Source organism: Labrus mixtus, chromosome 8, assembly GCF_963584025.1.
Source record: "Labrus mixtus chromosome 8, fLabMix1.1, whole genome shotgun sequence".
Classification (NCBI taxonomy): domain Eukaryota; kingdom Metazoa; phylum Chordata; class Actinopteri; order Labriformes; family Labridae; genus Labrus; species Labrus mixtus.
The window spans coordinates 17,379,438-17,400,694 of NC_083619.1; the positions used below are offsets into that span (position 1 = coordinate 17,379,438).

The following is a 21,257-nucleotide window of genomic DNA, read 5'->3' on the forward strand; positions in this document are numbered from 1 at the left end:
AAGTTAGAAGACGGACACAAACCCTTAGATATTTCAATCAGAAAGGATTTTTATGTCCTTCATAACATATCATGAAAGACTATTTAATGGTAAATTAAGCTTGGAAGTGGTTGAATGTGAATGATAGCTGTTGTATGACAGTAGCTAATAGGTAATCAAGCATGATGTACATTCAGTTAGCTCAATAAATTACCATAAGCTACTTATTTTTTCCTCTCCATTGGTGTCCGTTAGGCTACATTCTGCAGGGAGGTGACACCATCAGACTGTAAGGTTAGCTATAAAGATGTTAAATGCTAACATTAGCATGACCCATTTTCACTTTGGATCTTCACCAATTGTCTTTTTAGCTGCTGATTAATAACGAAGGTTTGAAATCATGATAATCTGTTGAATCCTCTCGGTTTATACTTGTTGCAAACCTGAAATATAGCTGTAGGCTACACTATAACTCAGACTTTGGGGTTTGGAAGAAATGGCAGCCATTTCAATATGGTTAATTGAAAATGGCATGTGCAGGACAGTAATAAAACAATTTATTGCTAAAATATTGCACCTTCAACGTCATGGTCACACATGAAAAATCTCGACGTGTCCAATCAAGGCATGTGTAAAGCTGCTGATGAGGTTTTTGTAGTGCGTGAGGGTAGTGAGTGAGAGCCCAGAGCAGCACTGTCAGCAAACAGCACTTCCCTGATAAGAACCCACTGAACCTTGGTCTTTGCCTAGAGTTACTGCAGAGGGGGATTTTTGTGTGAAAGCGAATTGCACCCTCCGTTGAACATAGTGACTACATTGGAGAATAAATCAAGCAGTGGGGGGTGGGTGCACAGCCCTGATTAACACACAGTTAATTGGGAAAGTATCTGAGAGTAGGCAGAGTGCTCTCCAGGTACCCTCCACATTTTTATAGAACATGATAACCTAAAGGCATTAAAGAGCACGAAGAGACTTATTTTGTTTGAAAGACACGTGGTCCTTTTTGGGTCACGGCGTGACTACAATTACAGTGACAACATTGTTCTGAATATAGACCATAGAGATTCTCTACAGGTACATGTAAACAAGCACAACTGCAGTTTATTAAAATTTACTGAGGCAAATAACTTCCCAACAACGCTCCAAAGGGAAATTCTTACTCTTGTCTTTGTTGATCTATAGGCTGACACTGTTATCACACAAATATCCTGAGGGATCCTAACTTCTTATACATGCTAAAAAAGGGCTATTGTCTTACTCATTGGTTAGTACCTTATCTGGAGTTGCAAAGAATGCCAAAAAGCACTGACTAGTCACAGGGACTTTCTTTTGATCAAAGTGTGCTCACATCAACAGGAGAGTCTTCTACTTTGAGAATGTTTGTGCGTGAGTGGGTTTCTACTTCAGAAATAACCCACTGGTTCCACCTTCTTTCTCCCACACACTGGAAGATCAGCATCAAACTAAGCTCTCCAGGAGTAACCAAAGAGAGATACAGAATGACTGATACACAAAGTTCTGAGGTGTCCCAAAATAAGAAAGTCATCAGCCTGATTAAAGAAGAACTGAAAAAGTATTCATTTGTCTTCTACACGTAAAATGATAAATAAAAGTGCAAAGGTCAGTCTTGCTGATTTGGCCAATCACTGGACTTCAATCAGGAATTTGAGCTGTGAGATAGCTTGAGATTATGTCATGCAGTGTCCCTCATAAAAGAACAAGGTTCTAAATGATTTCCACTCTAAGTAGGCCAAGTCGAACACAATCATACCGTCTGCTTTTAAACAGGAAAAAAAAGTCCTCTAATATAAATAAGGACAGATACATTTGGTCTGAAAGTGTAAGAGGAGGAAGTCTGCAGAGCGACCAGATTTGCAAACTCTGCACAAAAACGAACTTTAGCCCTGTTTAGATGGAAAAAAAAAAGAGGCTGCCCCTTAACCCATATATCAGGAGACAGCTAGAGCAGTTTGAGGGGAAGGACGTGGACAGGTCAACATGTGTATCATGGAAAATACTTTTCTTTGGCTAAAAGACCTTTGCTTTCTTTGCACAGCCCACTAAGTCCTACTTAGCCTCTTTGTATTCTTCCATAACTCTCCCCCCCCCCCCCAGACCATTCTTAAAAAATTTAATAAGTACAAATAAAGCACAATATCTCTGCAATATTGTTAAGAGAACCTGGCAGCTATCCTCAAAGAGATATAGCCATATGGTTGCAAATGAAAAACTCCTGTTTTTAGAGTCCAGATCTGGCAGGCATTTCTCAGTTCAGGCCAGATTTAGCCATATCTATCAATGGCAAACATACAAACAGTTTAAGAGCAATAAAGGTAGGACGAGGAGGCAGGCTAACAAAGCATGCTTTCTGTCAAGACTGTACCAACAGGAGGGAATCTGACAGTGACACAAAGGAAGCCATTTACACAGAATAATGCACACAGAGCTTCAGTCTTTCTGCGATGCCCCTTTCGAGAGAGAGATTAATGTGAATGGTATCAAGAGGGCACCACAGAGAGAGGAAGAACCTCATTACAGGCAACACAGGGACAGCGAAGAGGACAGGACTAGCCCGGACTGGCCTTGGCCAACCTGAGCAGGTTCTGCAGCAAGAAGCTTATACATCATAGATCCTTCTGTTTGAAAAAAAAGGAGCATTAATCCACCAACATACTGGAAGGGGACGTTTGGGAACACACGTGACTAATCTGTGCAGATGAGAGGATATAAATGGGTGTTGTCGCATAACCCTTCATAAAAGGGGAAATGTTAAAAAATGCACTTTTTCACTGATATACATTCTTCAGAATGGAAAACAAATCTAAAATGAGAATTGCTGAGAAGGCAGTTCATTATCATAGCCTCTTTATGTACGGTGACCATGACCTAACTCTATGTGGGCCACACACTGCATGGTACTTATTCGTTCTAGAAAGATTCCTTGCTTCTCTACCACTGGATGATTTTAACGGAAAATCTACCTCTTAAGCCTCCTCCTGTTTTAGCACTGAGATTGAAATGAATTTATTATTCATTGATTTTAACATGTGTTCTTGTTCAATATATCTTGTGCATCTCAGACTGTGCTGGAGGGATTGTGGGCTGAGAGAAGGACTGTATCAAGTTTGATCAGGTTTGTTCTGAGGCATCACATGAGCAGACTGAAAGCACATTATTTCTACATTAATGGGGTAAAAAAAAAATAATACGTAGTGTGTCCTTGCTGAAGTTAGACTTTAAAACACAATCTTAAATACAAACTGTTATGGAAAAGTGGAGTATCGTGTTCTTTACTCATGAGTTTCGAAAAAGTTCCCTTCTATATGTGTTTTTCTGTTCACTACAAATACTTGTGAAGTTTATGTACAAAAGGAGTGACAGACAGTCAACATTACTCACACAGTCAATAAAGAGTCTGGGTCTGACAGGAGCTATATTACTTTATTGACATGAATGCTAGACAGCTTTTTGAACCCCCTCAGACATGACACCTGCTAGAGTCTGGTAATGTGTAACGTTCAAGTTCTAGATTTTAAAGTCATACGTTTATCAATCACCCTTCGTCTGCCTCTCCCCATGCCTTTGTTGCCTATCTCCCTCTCCTTGTCTTACATCTTTTTTTTTTTTTTTACATACAGACATGACAAGTTTCTATAAGCAGTGACTGAAATGATTATCAATACTAGATCCAAACCTCTTAAGGAAAACATTTAATTTATACAGTGAACATTTTAGCTTGGACTTAAAACAAACATTGATACAAACCCCAAGCACTGCATCCGCTTGGAAAGAATGAAGGTATTTAACTCAGGCAACGTGGAATTATTGTTATTTTACACAAAGCAACACATGCTTTTTAACTAATTTTCTTTGGCAGTACTTCATATTATTCAAAACATTAGGTTAGAAACATGACCAGATATAGATTGTATTTATATTTTTGAGGTTGGCATGATCAGCACAGTGCATTAACAGACTATGTTATTGCTGTGTGTACAAAATTGTAGCGCTAGGAATGAAACTTTGCTTGTTTAAATAGCAACTATAGCAATTGTTAATGTGTTAATACAGAGGGAAAGGTAATCGCACCTCAAAATAATGTCCTTTATTGAAATAAAGTAGCCATGTTGTGAGCATGTGTGTCAAAGGTTTCTGACGGCAAAATGTCACACAGTTCTTTATGATGCATGGCCCGAGACTATGACCGCATCATGTGATGTGTCTTCTGCATCACTCTGTCTGTTCCTCTCTCTGTGTGACTACAGTAACTCTCTTTATGAGGCCTCTCACACACACCCTGACATGTGCAGGCTTGCAACCTCTGAATCCAGGCATGGAAAGTGAGCTCCACTTAAGATGAGTGCACAGCATTTGCTTTTCGCTGCAAGGCAATTACACAGACTTTTCTGAGTACACATCCTGCTCCACAACATCATTCGATTGTCACATCCAGGAAGTTGAGGTGTAATCTGAAAACATGGCAAAGGTACAAACTCACATAGACACACACACGTTCAGCAACAATGATTTTTGTTGCGCAAAACCTCACTTAAACCAGTTATTTATTTAATTTGTTTCGGACACAATGTGTGCTATTGACACTGTAATTAAGCTGCATAACTGATATGTCAAATAAATACACATTCAAAGTCCAAAAAGAAGCAACGTTCCTTTCAAAAAAAGTGCTAACAATTTGCCTTTTTGCATATATGAAAGAATCTGTGTGAACAAAAGAGCGAGCTCTGGCCCACTGCCCCAGAACACAATCTCCTCGTCTCAAGCCGATAACAAAATTCTCAAACAAACCCCCAAACGCAGTCAGTTACTGTAGCATGACTCAGCAAGCTGCTGTGTCACATCTGTTTGTATGTAAGGGTGGTAGGAGGTGGTGCAGGAGGGGGGAGGGTTCTCTGTTAAAATGCAATAGTGATGATGATAATGGATAGATAGATAGATAATGATGCTGAGCTAAAGTGGGCCTTGCCTGCCTGTGCTACCAGGTGCTACGTTGCTAACAAGGCTGGTCCACAGTGTTTGGAGCACTAGTGTATAAATAGCAGCGCTGCATCAGATGACTTTCTATAGCTATGGGCTTTACTAAACTGTTGTAGTACGTTGAATCAAAACATATCGCACAACATAGAAAGATGCAATAGCCTGGGTTACACATGTAAAGGCTAAATGTTTAAATACAGAAACACTTTACCTCATTTACTGATATGATGTGGTGTAATCGCATCACACTCAAACCTTACTTTTTCCTTTTATCCTTATTTAAGTTGACCATTTCATTCATTCCATCTGTTTACTATTTTCTACTAAGTTGCCATTCCCCTTATTCACGCGTGGGCCATATATGTGACATCATAATATTGAGTTTGAGGTTATATCACTTAATATTAAGCAAAAAGAATTCTAGGACATTTTCAAAATTAGGTCTTGTGTTCCTACATTTCCCTTCAATTTAAGCCCTATCCTCCCACAATATTTTTTGGAAGCACTTTATAGTAAATGAATGGATGAATGAGTCATTTTATTTCGATCAGCAGCAGCAGAAATCGTCACAATCACAATCATTACAAGAAAGAAAATAAAAGTAGGCTGATCGAAAAGGGTTTTTGCTGAAGCAGAGCATATAGATGCCGAACCCTTGTTTTCATTTCCTTAAGTCAGACAAACAAAACCAGATAAGTACAAATATGCATACGGTATATACATGTAATACAATCACATGCTACATATATGCATATTCATACCTACATACACACAAACGTAAATATGTACATACGTAATGTACCTATGTAACTTATGTGTCTACGCACGAACAAATATCAAACAAAACAGAAAAAAATAAATCTTCACTTCAATGACCTATGTACATTTATGTCTATTTTCAAAAACTTCCCAGGGCCTTGAAACAGTTGCTGCGCTTCATTCGACTGATCTGACCGGAAGCTAGTCAATGCGAGGCCTCTGTGCTACTTAGTTTAGTTTGTTTATTCAAAAGGACAATGTGCATTTACATTAAATGTTTGCAATAAACAAAAGAGATGGGCGCACCAGATTTAGCTAAAAGCTACATTCCATATGTAGTCCATTGCTACTGGATAATAGGTTGGGTGTAATTGGCTACCAAATTGGGAGAACGGGGGAGAAAATCTGATACAAATTTATGAAAAAGGAAATGTGGGAACATAGGGCCTAATTTTGAAAAAAAAAAAAAAACATAGGGCTGTGGGAACATCACTCCCGGTTATAAAATATGTTGTTTTAAAGTTTTAAAAATGGCCTGCTGTCCCTCCAGATTATTATTATGATTTGGTTTTTTTAGCTGCTTATCAAATGAGAAGTGGTTTAATTTAACGATTTTTCAGATACCTTAAATCAATATGATATAAAGTACTGTAGGAACTCATTTGTACGACCAAAAAGCAACTGAGCTTACAACCCTTTGATTGACATGAGAAGAAAATGACCTCAGTGTGAATATGGTCAATCAATTATCTTCCTTTGTCTGAAAAATGTCCAGCAACTCATTGAATTTCCCATATCTTCTGTCTGTTCCTGGCAGTTAGCATAAACATGTTACATCATATAAGCTATGCCTGCCCCTTTCTCTGACCCCGTCTTTGACAGACACTCCTGGCGGTACGGATATCCTTGCCTAAATTGCTCTACACTCATCTATAGAGCCTCGCCCATATCCTGAAATGTTATGCACTTCCTGTTTGATGCCTCTAGGGCACAATACCGTAAAAAAAAACATTGGTTAAGGCAGTTGGTGTCCCCTTATTACCGCATATCCGTGTTTACAGGGATGTATGGAATTGTCTGCATAGTCAAAGAGCAAGACTGCAATTAGCACATTTTTGTTTTCCAGATCAAAAAACCTGACAATGCTAATGGAATCCAGCCTTTAAGACCCATGTACTCAGACTTAATTGCACAGTGGTTTATGGGAAAGAGGGGATTAGGGTTACGTCTCCAGTGCAAACACAGCCGAAGCTGGGATTTTGCTTCAACTTTTCTTTGTAAGCACAGTCAAACAAAGCACACCACAAAAGAGGGTCATGTGGTTTGTAATGTTACATGCAGAGATGTCATGGGACAGTGTCGGAACTACAATGTGAATATTAGCTGCATTCTTAGCATATAGCCACCTTCCAAATACATTAAATACCCTAAAAAGAATGCCTTGAAATAAGACGATTGATTCTCTCCTGTAATGTGTTATTGAACGATTGACTTCCTCCTCTTGGAGCAGCTCTGGTAGAGTTTTGTCAATACAGAGTGGCTGCAGGGTAAATATCATGTGACAGAGGCTACACATGATCAGATATAAGGGCAGCAGTATGGCAAAACAAAATCTATACAAATATGCAAGCTTAAGCAAACATAAGTCCTAAGGCCTGCTCCAGCTGAGTGTACTATGTAGTGCAGGAGCTGCTCATAGACAGTCAGAGTCATAAGGACATCAGCAAAAACCATGAAGCAGCATGTAAAAGCATGCAAAATTACTTCATGATTTCACAGAATCAGTACCAATCAAAAACAGAAAATTGACTGTCTAAATCATAATTACCAGTTTCAGCCTGAAGAAAGAAACTGTGAAAACTTGGCTGTTGATGCAAACCAAATAATATGGGTTCCTCTTACAGGATGCAACAATCCTACATGGTGTTTATTGCTGGGATTTCACACATTAGAGAGGCCAAGATTCTCTAGTTGGTTTTCAAAAAAATATTATTACAGAGAAGTAACGTGTTGCATTCACAGTTTATTGGGCTAAGAAAGAAAAAGAACGTAGATAACATTGCAACAGATTGTTCTTGACGTTTTTTATTGACTTTGCAATCACCGTATCGAACTTTTGTAGATTGCGTGTGAAGAAAAATGTCATAGTTATGTTAGAGAATGGTTCAAAAACAGATAGGGGGACAGGGAAGGTGTTGACTGAAAAAGTACAGACTGAGCTATGGAGGTAATATTAATTCTCACTCACATTAACTGGACACTCTAGACACAGACGTACTTTATTTAAAATGCAAACCCTGATATAGTATAGCTCCGCTGCTGATTTAACAGTCATATATTGTTTCCTTTTTACAGATGGGAAGGATAAAATAGTGCAGAGCCGCTCTGGCATTCAACCATTAATAAGGCCTTTGATTTATGTTTTTAAAAGTCAATTAAAATCTGCAATAATAAAACACCAATGGTCTATAAAAAACAGTTTAAAAAAGGAGAAAGTGAGACAATAGAAACAGAAAAAAACAAGCCCTTAGCTCGTCCCCTCAAACTCCGTCATTCTCCAGCACTGATGGCCATGAAATCATCAACTCTAGAGCTCAGATTGTTGGTTGCACCCTGTGCATTAAAGATCATAGATTAATCTAATCTATTATGGTACCACAAATATATCTACACATCAAGATGAAACTGTACACTTATAGAAACTAAGAACTGCAGTATCAAACCTGAATTTTAAAATGTTGCTGTATCCATTTACAACTTAATGTTGCAACAAACTGTAACTTTTTCCTCTCTTTTATTAGCCAAGCACGTTTATAAGTTGAATAGTATTCTAAAATCTTAAAACAAAAGGCAAAATAAATCAAAAGGTTGAAAAAAGCACAAAAAAGCCCGTTATACTATCGTTCATTGAGGAGATTTAAAGGAAGTCACAAACGTATAATACAACTCCACCACCAAAATTGAGAACCAATGATTTACTGAACCATACACTGCAGTGCTAACGTGAAAACAATGGAAGCAGATGTCGAGTTCATTTAAATTTGATAAGACGCCGTACAGTACAGCTTAACTCCGCCCTTTCGCCTCCCTTTGTCCCACCTTTGTCCCTAAACGCTCCTTCTATTTTGGGAGCCTGGTGAAGCTTTTCAAGGTATACACTGTGGAGTAAATTAGGATGACAAGGACACTGACAGCCCCTTCCTTCATTACCTCACCCTTTGCTCCCTCCCTCTGTTCAATTACCGCTGCCAGAGAGGCTGTTGAAGGATCCATCAATGTGACCAGAATCATCAATTGGCCAGAGTCATAACGGAAAATTAGTAGGACGCTATCATGAAATTTCCTCCCTCCCATTCTTAAGGGCTAAAATCCCATGGAACAAATTATTCAAAGCTTTATTGTGAAGAAGGTCCCATTAACAGAGAATATTAAGGTGTCTACAGACTCTCCTTGCAGTGACAGGTTACCAAACCGCACCCAACCCCTTGCTGTCATTATCAGATTATTGATTGGAAGTGATTCAGATGAAAAAATCAGGAAAAACAACAATGCTGCTACACCCAAATGAAAATATAGAGTTCACTTCAAGGGTAAGGAGGCTAGTAGTTGTTGCTGTAATGAGAATTTATTCCGACAATGGCGTTTGGTTTAATTAACGTTGGGAGGTCACCGCAACGCAATTACTCTTCCTTTAACTGACTGCTTCCCCCCTGCTAAAGATGAGAATTAAAGTAGACAAGGCATTTGATTAGCTGTGTCTGGTCATAACAAGAACAACAGCAACAGGAGAATACTAAGGATTAAGCTTCGGCGGCATGCGCAAAAGTAGCATTAACATGAAACTGGTGTGTTGCAGTTCTTCAATATTGGAAACCATGTGATTAAAAAGTTTGTACATTGCATTCATTTAAATGGTTGTATTCAAGTAAGCTACAAAATGCACACATGAAAAAGGTTGACAGAATTATTGATGTGCAATATTTTGATTATAGAAGTAAAGTAATGTATCTTTACTTTAAGGATGACAAATGTAGGAAATTAAATTGTATGATAATTTTATTGAAAAAAATTATGTTTAAAAATTAACTCCATCAAACACAGACAAAAAAACGCATCTAACAACCAGCAGTGCAACACAAGCTACTCATACAGTACTTCCTGAACATGAACGAGCCAACTCCCAAACAAACTAGTTTGGCCACCATGTAAATCCACATGCCTCTATTCAATAGAGCAGATTTTTTTCAGCAAAATCCAAATGCAAAGCTGCAGCTCTGAAGCAAACTAGCAACTGGCTTTCAAAGTTTTCTTGTGCTACACAAGAGGTCTCAAACCTAATTTCTTTGTTTTTTGAAGGGCAACATTTAACATTAGCGTCCACAGAAAGGTTTTCATGGGTTGACGGTTGGCAAAACCCCTCCCAGACACATTACTGTGTCCATAATGGTTTACAACGAAATCAGATCTGTCAAGATACAGATTTTTAAACACGCTTAAAGGTCCCATATTATGCTTTTTCTGGTTTTATATGCTCTTTAGTGTGTTTTCCATGTATCCTGTCCACGGAAACGTCCTCCTGTTAGCTGCAGCATTAGCCGCATGTAACGCTCGGTTTTAGCCCCCCTCGAAGTAAAAATTTGTCAGTGTGACGTCATTGTCAGTGTGATATCACTGATCTAAGCCCATTGGCTCGTTGTGGCAAGCCCAGCAGCTCATGTTGTATGCCCGTTAACTTCTGTAGCACGCCCACGATATGCTGTAGCCTGCGGTAGCACAGTAGTGCTAAGGTGCTAATGTTTTTGCTCCCCGGCCCTCGGAGCCAGAGTGGCTGAGCGACTAACCAATTACGGCAGAGCCGACAGGCCGACCGTGACCGAACGTGGGCACTTCAGCGCCTTAGAGAGAGAATCAGAAGCGAGCCGGTGCATGGAGCGGCAGTACATGAAAACAGACACTTTTTTTAGCTATTGTGAACATACTTTAGTAGGTACATAGATTAAATATACAAACCCCAAAAAGGGCATAATATGGGCTCTTTAAGTGATATGCATTAGACTCAAATAAAATATTGGCACTCTGTATTAAAATAGTGAGGAGGGCAATGTCTGTTTTAAAAAAAAAAGCCCTGTCCAGAACCAAAAACCACTGAGCAGGACTAGTATGTTAGTAGCTGTAAGGCAATGAGCAAATGTTAGCATGGGAGGTTTAGATGATACATCATTTTATGAAACATTAGAAAATGACCAGTTCAGAGTAAATAATGCGAGTGATGACAGTGGCTCTTTTCTGCTTTTATTTTTAGGGAAGTTTCAACTTCGAGCTAGCCAACTGTAAAAATGTTACCTTTGTCAAACATTACATTTGTTGGAGCATATTATCTTGAAAACTCTTTATCTCTATGCCATAGGCTGTTGTTTTTACAGATTTTTCAATAAGGTAAAAATCAGCTTGAAAACTAAAAAGTCAGTTTAAGGCACATTTTCCAACCATGTTAGCTACAGGTTTAAAAGATTCAGACAAAGTTGAAAGGTTTCTGTGAGAAATCAAAGTCTGTTCTCTTTGTAGCAACAACAACAAAAGGTAAGAGGGGATTAGTAAAAGGTTAAATGGCCTATGATGTAGCAGAGTACTTATAGTTGTGTGATTAAGACTTACTGAGGACGTAGAGAGAGAGGGCGATCCCTGCCATGCAGAAGCCCTCAAAGAAGCGCAGTGTGCTGAACATGGGGACGTTGACAGAAAAGGCCACAGTCAGACCGAACACCAGCATGAACAGCACTGATATGATCAGCACTGGGTGGCGGCCAAACCTACGGAGGCAGAAAAAGTCATTTCTGAAAAAAGCCATTTCATATTAAATAAAAAGTCTTCTTTTCATGCAGGACTTTAAAAAAAAAATAAAAAATCTTACCAGTCTGCAAGGATTCCAAACACCAAGTATCCAAAGATCGATCCCACCAACAAAGAAAACTTTGCAATGTGAACTTTCCATGCTGAGTCACACACCAGGCTCCACTGTGGAGACAAATAAACACAGGAATTAGTTTCAAGACATGTAAGCAGGGTACGGGAATCTGGATGAGACAAGCTATTGACTATTGCTTATTAGAACTTGGTCTGTCAGATGTATGAGGTATTGTTACAGCTCAAAACACAAAACAATGAAACGTGAGATGGGCACATTCTCAAACAAAAGAAACACTGACTTCAATTTAGACAGAATTTACTGCAAGTATCAAAAAGCTGTATAAACTGTCAAAATGATGAATTGCACTTTCCTTTACTAACAAATGTACCCATGTCTACAAAGCATGACATTTCTTATTTTCTGCCTACTCTGCATTGTCCAAATGGGTTTACAGCACTACCATCAAGTCTGCCTCTCTTTATTTTCTTCTGTGACTGAAATCCTCCACCCAAGGAGCAGAGGGAGTCTTAGAGTGCAAACAATGCAATGTATGACCGCTTTTGTATGAATCGTGCACACCTTGATATTATTCTTCCCAAAGCAGGAACAGCTAATAGGATAAATAGACCCTGTAAACATCACAATGATTACAGAGACGTAAAGCCGTGCAGAGTGAGAGAGAAATACATCTCCCAGAAACCTGCAACTTTTACTATCCTTCCCTTTAATATTTAATGATCAGTAGAGTAGTTGTTCCCTAAGGGAAAAAGAAAATGGATTTTGGGAAGGGGGTGGATGTTAGGGGTCTTTTTGGTACCGAATGCCAACCAGCTGTCTGTGCAGATACAAGCAGCAGGAAGGAGCAGAGAGGGGCGTGGTGGCTGAAGCAGTTGCTTAATGAATGTGGGTTTGAACAACATAAATCTTAACTGTGCCTCTTATTTTTAAGACTAATGTCATTTCAAAAAACGCTACAGTTGTTCTGATACTTATACCAATATTTGTAATGTACAACGATACTGCAAGAATTCCAGACAATGCAGATACCAAAACCAATGGGCCCAAAAACAATCAAGTGGCAATAACATTAACATGTGACAATAACAAACAAAAAACGTGTGGTGCTAGCAAAGAGTCTAATGTTATTCAAGCTAGCAAAATGTCCAGAAAACACCTTAAAATATTGTTCCAATACGAGTATACAGACAAAAATGTAGTATCGAGCATCAGTGAGTACGCCAGTCAATGCACCAATCTGAACCATAATTTAGTACAACCCCAAAAAATAATCTGCTTTTAGGTAAATAATCAGTCACATCAGTTTTTTTGCCTACCAATATGAAATCATTTTCTAATCAGACTAGTACAAGACGGGAACTAGGTAGTGGTCACAAGCCTATTATTGGAATTGATATTCGAAAGGACAATAAAATCGCATCAGAACTTCTATATATTTTACTTCATAAAATTTAATGCTATGAAAAAATGAGACAACTTCAGTTGGAATTGCACAAAAAGTGTGGTTCTTTCTTCCTTTTTTTTCTGAGGGGCTCTGACCTCTCGTAACCTCTGTCATAGTGACCTGCTTGGAATGGAACGCTCCAGGATTACCCAGCCATCACATGATCCAGGCATGCCACTTATTCACGGTTTCAGTATCGATGTCAGCAGAGAAAGAGACGGAGGCGGGCTAACAAGTTCCTGTTGCACAATCACTTCACAACAAAGAGTGTTTAAAAAAAAACAAAAAAGAACTTGAGCTGACATCCTTTGGGCCTGTGACATAATCACACTGCACTGCACAGCTGGACGACAGTGTGTTGACTGTCCAGAACAGACAGTCTGTGGTTGACCAGGGACGGATGACCAGTGCTGTTAAATAGCAACATATGAGCATTCTCATGGCACATGCTGAAGACAAAGCAGCAGCAACATGAGGTTTCTCTCCAGGCTGACACACTGACCGAGCTCAAACACAGGCAATTACGGGCATCTAGAAGAGCACAAATAGAAAAAAATATGGACAGGCTCTCCGCTGTAGCAGGATAAAGAAATCCTACAAAGCATGAGTCAAATCCACACAGCTTGTCTGCCATGCCCCTTATTATTTCTGTCAGCTGCTCCCTGTCGTCTCTGTCATTTGGGACTAATGAATAGAAATCAGTACAGTTGGGTTACATGCATGCACACAGTAAATGCAGAACAATGAGAGGCCAGAAACAAATCAGTTAGAACCTCAAAGGGGGCTGTCGACCTCTCTCAAATGACTGGTCCACCAATGATTGTTCCTCTCCACTGAGCCTCATTAGCTCATATGAAGACGCTCTCAACTACAGCTGCACATTTCTGCACTCGTTGAACTACAGAGATGTGGGTGGTTGAAGGGTTGAAGGGTGAGGGCAGGCAAAGGGGAAGGGAGGAATGCTGATTAAACAATGTAGAAACAGAACATGCAGAGATGGGGGAAATAAAAAGAATGAATGTAAGTATGGAAAATAATAACGGTCTAAAGACGGAGAAGTGGCTGAGAGATGCTTAAAAAGGCAGCTGCAAAGAGAAGGCAAAAACACACATGGAGAGGCTGCTGCATAGTTACTGCCTAGCAACAAGAGCATTGAATAGCATCATGGCTATTAGACTCATGCTGCTTCCAAATGCAAGTTTGAGCACCACAGCCTCACAAACGGATAGAAATCCTGAAATGTGGTATATTAGTTTAGAATAAAGAAGGTAATTAGAAGAGGAGGGTGGGTGGGTGGTGAGTGAGTGAGAGCAAACATAAAACTTTACTAACAATGACTTATTTCTGTATTAGTTTTGCATTCATAATAAGAAGTCATTAGGAAAACAATACACAGATATCTGACATTATAGTTTTAGCCTGAGGGACTAATGCATGTGACAATGCTTTGAATAACTGTCAAACTAGTGTTGCATCCAGACTGCACAGCCCATAGACTAACATGTTTGACTGGTTGCGTGAAGTCAGTTTTTCCAGCGACCAACACTGGCAGGTGATGAAACAAACCAATCAATCAGTTTATGAAACGTTCAATCAGTTTATGAAACGTTCTCCTCCTTTTGTCTGCAGTAAAGATCCATAACGACACATGTCTGTCGCCAAATTGACTTGATGAGCATTGACAAGGGACGAGCACGCCTACAACTTGAAATCTATCAGACACTCCTACAAACTAACTTAAACCTCAGGCGAGGGTCAGAGACCCCACAATGTTGGACCCCTCCCTGTTATGAAACAGCGCTTATCAGAAACAAGCCTGCAGCAAACACACACACGTAAAGAGCATGAGCAGTTTTATCTTTGGGTCACACAGTCTCTTTCCTCCCAGCTGACGCCGTGAGTGGCTGTCATTGTGTGCTGACTGGGTATCTGCAGTGGGGTCATCGCCTCCCGACAGCTGAGACCGTTTCAAAGTGTCCCACACTGATCCGGGGGTCTGTGGAAGGAGCCAGCCAGCTGGGTAAACAGTATGAAGGGACACAGAGCAGAGAGGCCTGAATGTTCAGCTACAGTATCATCTTTCACATCTATGGGTGTGCAGCCTCCAGCTCAGTGATACTGAGGCAGGGTGTACCCGACAATATGCTTCTACGACATATCTGCCTTATCACTTCCACACATTACTCTGCTGTGACGTACTGTTAACTGTACCATGTATACGAAAGAAACGCTGAAATAAAACTCAATTAAAGAAGAGCTCAACTAGGGATAAAATAGACTTTCATTATCCATTGTCAAATGAACGCATTATTCTCTTGATTAATTAGCAAATTAGCCAAATGTTTATAATCTAGTAATGCTGAAACAATAAATCACCCAACTAAGGCTGAAGTTATTGATTATCAACTGTCAAAGAAGCCCATTGCTTTTCCATTATTTAGTTTATTTTTAAAAAAGCATTTTAACTGGGTCTAAAGAATGTAAGAAAAGTTAAAAATTTTCATCGACACCAAAAGCTTAACTTTATATCTTAAAATGTATACTTTTTTTAGACCTCACACTAAAACATACAGAATGTTTCACTTTTGGCCTAAAATATAACTCAATTATAATTTAAATCATCTAAATAGAGGTGATTCTCTGTATTTTGACTTCGAAATGAAACAAACAAGAATCGCATCTATGTTGATAATTGATACCAGGTCCTGAATTATCAGGAAATGCTGTTTTTCTCATATTCATGATTCTCATTTTTAATGGACTATCTTTGGGTTATTTAGTTAACTCAGCATAAAAGCATCTGGACAATAGTTTGGACTCAAAAAAACTTGTGACTGACATCTTTTAAGCTTAATGAAGAAAATTCTGTGATGGCATTGCAGTTTTGTAAAGGTCTTGACGTCATTTTCCTGGTATTACAAAAGGGGAATCCAAGATTCAGATTAAGATGGTAAAATGATCGTCCGTCTCCAAATGGCAAATGTCTCTTATTAATATACAAGTGTAGGTTAATCTTTGTCTAGCAGAGGTTCTTAAGCCTTTATTTCAGACGGCATGTGCAGCTGACCCCCGCCTGAATGGGATCTGAGTCGGGTGAGGCTGCAGAGAGACTATCTGTCTCTGAGTAATGATACATTCTCATTTCTCAGGCTCAAGCCAATTAAGACGGACCCTGAGGAGAGCTTAGACTCAATTAGGATGGGTCTACTCATTAACCACTTCAGATCCATCACCACTGCAACCTCCATCAAAACCTTCTTTTCTTGACAATCTGAGAACATATTGAGTAGATACGACTCCTGTGCATTTGCAACCAGAGAAACATCTGCATACATGTTTTCCTCATTACAGAGAAATATGGAGTCAGAATGTTTTGCAATATTCTGACAGAGACACTATCACAGTTCATCGGTGTTGGCACCCCGCTCTGCTTTTTCAGGATTGAATGTCACAGATAGCTGAGCCCAGTCATGTGCAGTTATGCCTGTGCAATCCAAACACAGGGAGAAATGCCAAGTCATCACATCCTGATGTAGTGTCACATCCTTGTTCATGTGTTCTGGTGTTGGAAAATATAGGGCCCTTGGAAGGGTGAGGAAGGCTGTCAAAATAGAGACACATTATGGGGTCAATTCTGCTTCATTTTTGGCATCAATCTGGGATTTGTGTGCCAAAATCTGATTGAATTTCTCCTGACGGTGACCTTGTCAGTATATGGAGCTTGTGGGTCAAGGAAGGTGGGCAACAGCACAGACATTTCAACCAACTGCTCGGACTTGTCACTGATCTGCAGTGGTGATAGTGTCAACATGACATTCTCTGCGTGTGTGCAAAAACAACACAAATATTAGAACCTACAGGTTATTACGCCAGCATGAGAGGACAGGGGGGGAGGGCCAGCAGGGTCTCAGAATAAAAAACCTTCATATTGGAAACTAACACTTTGTCCAGGGAAAACTTAACATTTTTTGGTTGTTAGTAATATATGGATCCACCCATTCAATTTCCCCCTGTTTATGACTTCATTTCAGCTGCAAGTAAGGAATTTTTGAAGGCCTCATCCATAAAAAAAAAAAGGTTTATCAGGAACCCCACCCCCTGAAATACACTGTGGACACTGAATGAAATCAGGACTTTAACTGCCCCCCCTAGATCAATGCTGAATTAAAACTTGATTTATTTAAATGAGGACATTATCAGTGATTAGCAGATGGGCTGCTGGCATCACAGTGGACGCAAGCTCGGGATGCCACATCCCCACCCCCACACCCCCACCCTCCTGCAGCACACAGAAGCTTCAAAGCTCGGCGTCAGATCTTACTCTTCGTGATAAGCCTTTTGATTATTGCATGGCTGCCAAACTCTTCTGAGATGAAGATGCTGCAGATTAAAATTATATTTTTTGTGTGTTCTGGGGGGTGGGGTGAGGTTATCTCAGGGTTTATCTGCATTTTAGACTTTGTTCTGAGAAGAAACAAACATTTCACATTCATTATCATTGGGTTTTTTTTTTTTTCAGTTTAAACAGCCTCAATTGTTCCCTTTGATCAAATGCAGAGTCTTTCTCCTGAAGATTCAATCACGTTATCCAATACACATTCTTTCAGAGAGCCGGGATGATCAAAATCTTAAGCTTTTTCGCTCACAGAATAATATAATTTGATATGTTGATATTGGCATGCAGCATCAACAGAAGAGCTCATAGTGATATACAGCTCTTCCTTCTCCTGCAAGAAGACTGCAGGCTGATGCTGTCTCCTCAGTCTAGCCTTTACATACAGAGAGGAATATCCCAACAATACAATGACGTGATAGGAGGTGAAGACATCACATACACACTGAAGGTTCCCAGCTTTTATAGCTATAAGAACATCTCCCTGGTGTTTGTTCAGGGTGGGTGTTGTTTGGTCAGTGATAGAGCTGCATTATTCTAGAGAGTGTAATGACCTTTGCTCCAAATCAAAAGCCCTTCGTGTCTATTATGTCCATTACGACAACCCGTAAATTCCAATAGCCCTGGCAGTTTTGTGCCCTATGTGCCAATGGTGTTGTCTCTCTGCCATAGGTCACACACACTGTGTCAGCTGCTGCGGTGAGTCACTGTCAGCAGCAGCGTGATGCATGCCATGTCACCTGTGCAATCCAGCTACTTTCAGGGCAAATTCATAGATCTCGATTTAAAAGAAACGACTCAGACTCTGTGGAGAAATGCCCAGAGCGATAATGGAGGCAGCGCTGTCAAAGCACAGTTTTGTCCAAACATGAGTGTGTTTCTGCTTGAAAGTGATCTACCTTTAACGATGGGGCGAGTGTTGATAAGAAATCCCTCTAGAATCCCCCCCCCCGCCCCTCTTATAAATCGAGCATAATGGGATTACAGCAGATAGGGTTTCACTGATGCATAACACAATATGATGGAAAAGGATGCCCATCCTTACCTTGGTAACCACATTCTGCACGAGCCCTTTGTGCAGCTCAAACGTCCACTCACTGCACTGACACTGCATCTTGGTCGTCTCATTGTGGGTGCCATAACTTCCATTGGCATAGAGGTGAGCCGGCCGCGCGCTGGTGCTTTTCGGACCGTCCAATAACGAGGAATAACCTGCGGTGCGATTAGTCAGGTTGGCCAAAGGCTGCACACATGTGTTGTTCGGCTGCGCGAGGAGGAAATTATCAGAGTACTGGCTGAATCCAATGAATAACGCCGGTATCCAAGTCAGCACGATCAGCTGTTTCTGGTACTTCCCAAATCCCCCGAGAAACGGCAGGACCGCGCAGTCAATGCGTGTCAGCAGTCCCGCGGACGTGGTTTCGGGGGACACGAAGCCGTTCTCCGGTTGGTGGTCCTCCGTGTCGAGCTGCACCACGGCCATCGCGGTTCCGCCGAGAGATGCCTCCGTAGTGAAGCGAAGCCGGGTTTTGCAGTGCTACTACCCCCTGTCGACTCCACAATGCGTCAATGCCCCCTGCTCCGGCGGTGGAAGCCGTGCGCAGTCAATCACTGGAATGGAAATAAGACGCACCTCTTTATTATCAGGAAGCACTTCCCCTCCGTCTGCCACCACAGATAAATAAAAAATAAATAAAAAAAGGAAAAAACAAACAGAAAAACACGAGGGGCTGACTGCCGGCTCGAGCTCAGACAACAAACGCGGATTGCGGTGAATTAGGCAATGACGAGGAAAACTATCTGAGGATCTCCTCCGTCCGTCGTGTGATCCATTGGTGTCTCTGTCGGTCAGCCGCGGGAGCAGCACAAGCCACAGGAAGTGCTTCCTGAGGGAGCCACAGGTAACACACCTGCCCACAAAGGCTGAGTGCTGATCACCTTAACCCAACAAGGCCACCTGTAACCACTGGTTACCACTTGGAATGGAAAATGCTCGTGTGATGTAGTCAGACGACTGAAAAAAATAGCAGGTTGTTTACATGTAGCTATTGTGTAAATGTTCACCAAGAAGACACCATTGCTAGTTAGTTTATGTTAAAGGGCACAGTGTTACTGACAGTGCATTTCTTAAACCATCTACTTATTGACCGAATAAATCACAATTAAACCGTAGCAGAAGCTATAGCAACGTTTGCTCCACGCTTTTTGATAATTCCAAACATTTTGCGCAAAAGTCACAAGATCAAGGCTATTTAATTGTTTTTGATTCGGTGTTTTTCTAAGTTGTATTTAGATGCAGAAAGATTCATAATGGATAAGAATATATAGGCTAGTTAAAAACAAAGAGTTAGAATGTACAGTACAGATGTCCTGTCAGCAGGGGGTCTGAGGGGGAAGAGAGGAGGGGGAAGTGGCTCTGTCTCCGCCCCTCTCTGTAGCAAACAATGAAACATGTCTGTTCTACTGTAGATAGGCTACCAGTAGAGGTGAATTGACTTAATTAAATTAGTTGTTGTGAATGTAAAGAAAAACACACAAATAAAGGAAAAAACTAGCCTAGCCGATATGTTATAGGCCTATACAGTAGGCCTAAGCCCCACAGTGTGAGGAAGTAGCTCAAAGTGATATAACAGCTTATCAACATTCATTCATAGTTTGAGTTGAGTGATCCAACATATCAAAAACACAAAAACACTTGGCCTTTTAATGTTCTCCTTTGTCCATATGGTTTCTTTTATTAAGGCGTGTCACATTGTTTGAAGAAACTGATGAGAGTCATTTCCTTTTGGTTTGTTGTTCCACAGACTTCTTACCAAATCTTTCCAAGAGTTTGTCCATGTGTTAGGCAGCCTAATGAAGTTATTGGGGTAATTTGAGGTAAGAGTTTTGCAGTTAAAAAAAAGAAAGCGAAAGCAAACTTGCTTCATAAAATTTTACTGAACTTTTTTTTAAAGGGATACTTCACCCATTGAAACATGAATCTGTATTGACACTGGGTCATATATGTAGAAATGTGAAATACATTTTGAAGTTGGTGCCCTCTTGGCCGTGAAAAGGCAGAAAGTGTCTTTTTTGGCTCATGTTGATGAAAGACACCAAATCCCAGAATGCACAGCACCGCAGGCCACTCCCACTAAGGTCCTCTATTTCAGAATCAGAATCAGAAATACTTTATTAATCCCAGAGGGAAATTCGATCGTTACAGTTTCTCCAAAATATACAGTATAGCAGTAGAAATATAGTAATAAAAACATTTTCAGACATATTTACTTCAACACATGAGGCCATTTCCTCAACTGATTCAGAGATTTCTTCCAGAATTGATCTTGGAAATTCCTAGCAGAAAACAGACTCTATGTCTGTGTCCATAGGCAAACAGTGAGAGCACCCACTACCAGTCCGCCCCAGCTCGAGCCGGCTCGGTCTCCTCGTCCTCACCGCTATCAACAGGCAGGCCTTATGTCTCGGCTGCTGAGCTGGCAGTGGCAATATAGCCGCGAGACGGTTGCTGCCGATAGGCCGGTCTTGCTCCTGGCTCCCGGCGACCAGCGCCCGCAGAAGCCAAAACACAAGACCAGCCTGTTGGCAGCAGCCATCTCGCCGCTATATGTATATTTTTTCGCCATTATCAGCTTTCTCCATAGAGCCTGTTAGCATAGCTTCCAAGCAATATGGCGGACGTTAAGTTTCGATTCTGGGAGTGAGTTCCCACCCACTGATCTGTGATTGGTCTGTAGCTTCAGCGGTCGAAAATATGAGGA

At 40.5% G+C, this 21,257-nt stretch overlaps 1 protein-coding gene across 1 annotated transcript in view; it reads right to left on the reverse strand.

Annotated features, from left to right (window-relative positions):
* Positions 1-19,445, reverse strand: part of LOC132979188 (solute carrier family 22 member 23-like) — a 35,965-nt gene extending 16,520 nt beyond the window's left edge. Inside the window, exons 1-3 of the mRNA XM_061044776.1 lie at positions 18,542-19,445; positions 11,645-11,748; positions 11,389-11,543 (exon numbers count right to left, since the gene is read on the reverse strand). Of these exons, the coding sequence (XP_060900759.1) occupies positions 11,389-11,543; positions 11,645-11,748; positions 18,542-18,979 (697 nt within the window). The 5' untranslated portion in view covers positions 18,980-19,445. The remainder of the gene's footprint in view (positions 1-11,388; positions 11,544-11,644; positions 11,749-18,541) is intronic.
* Positions 19,446-21,257: the final 1,812 nt, after the last annotated feature.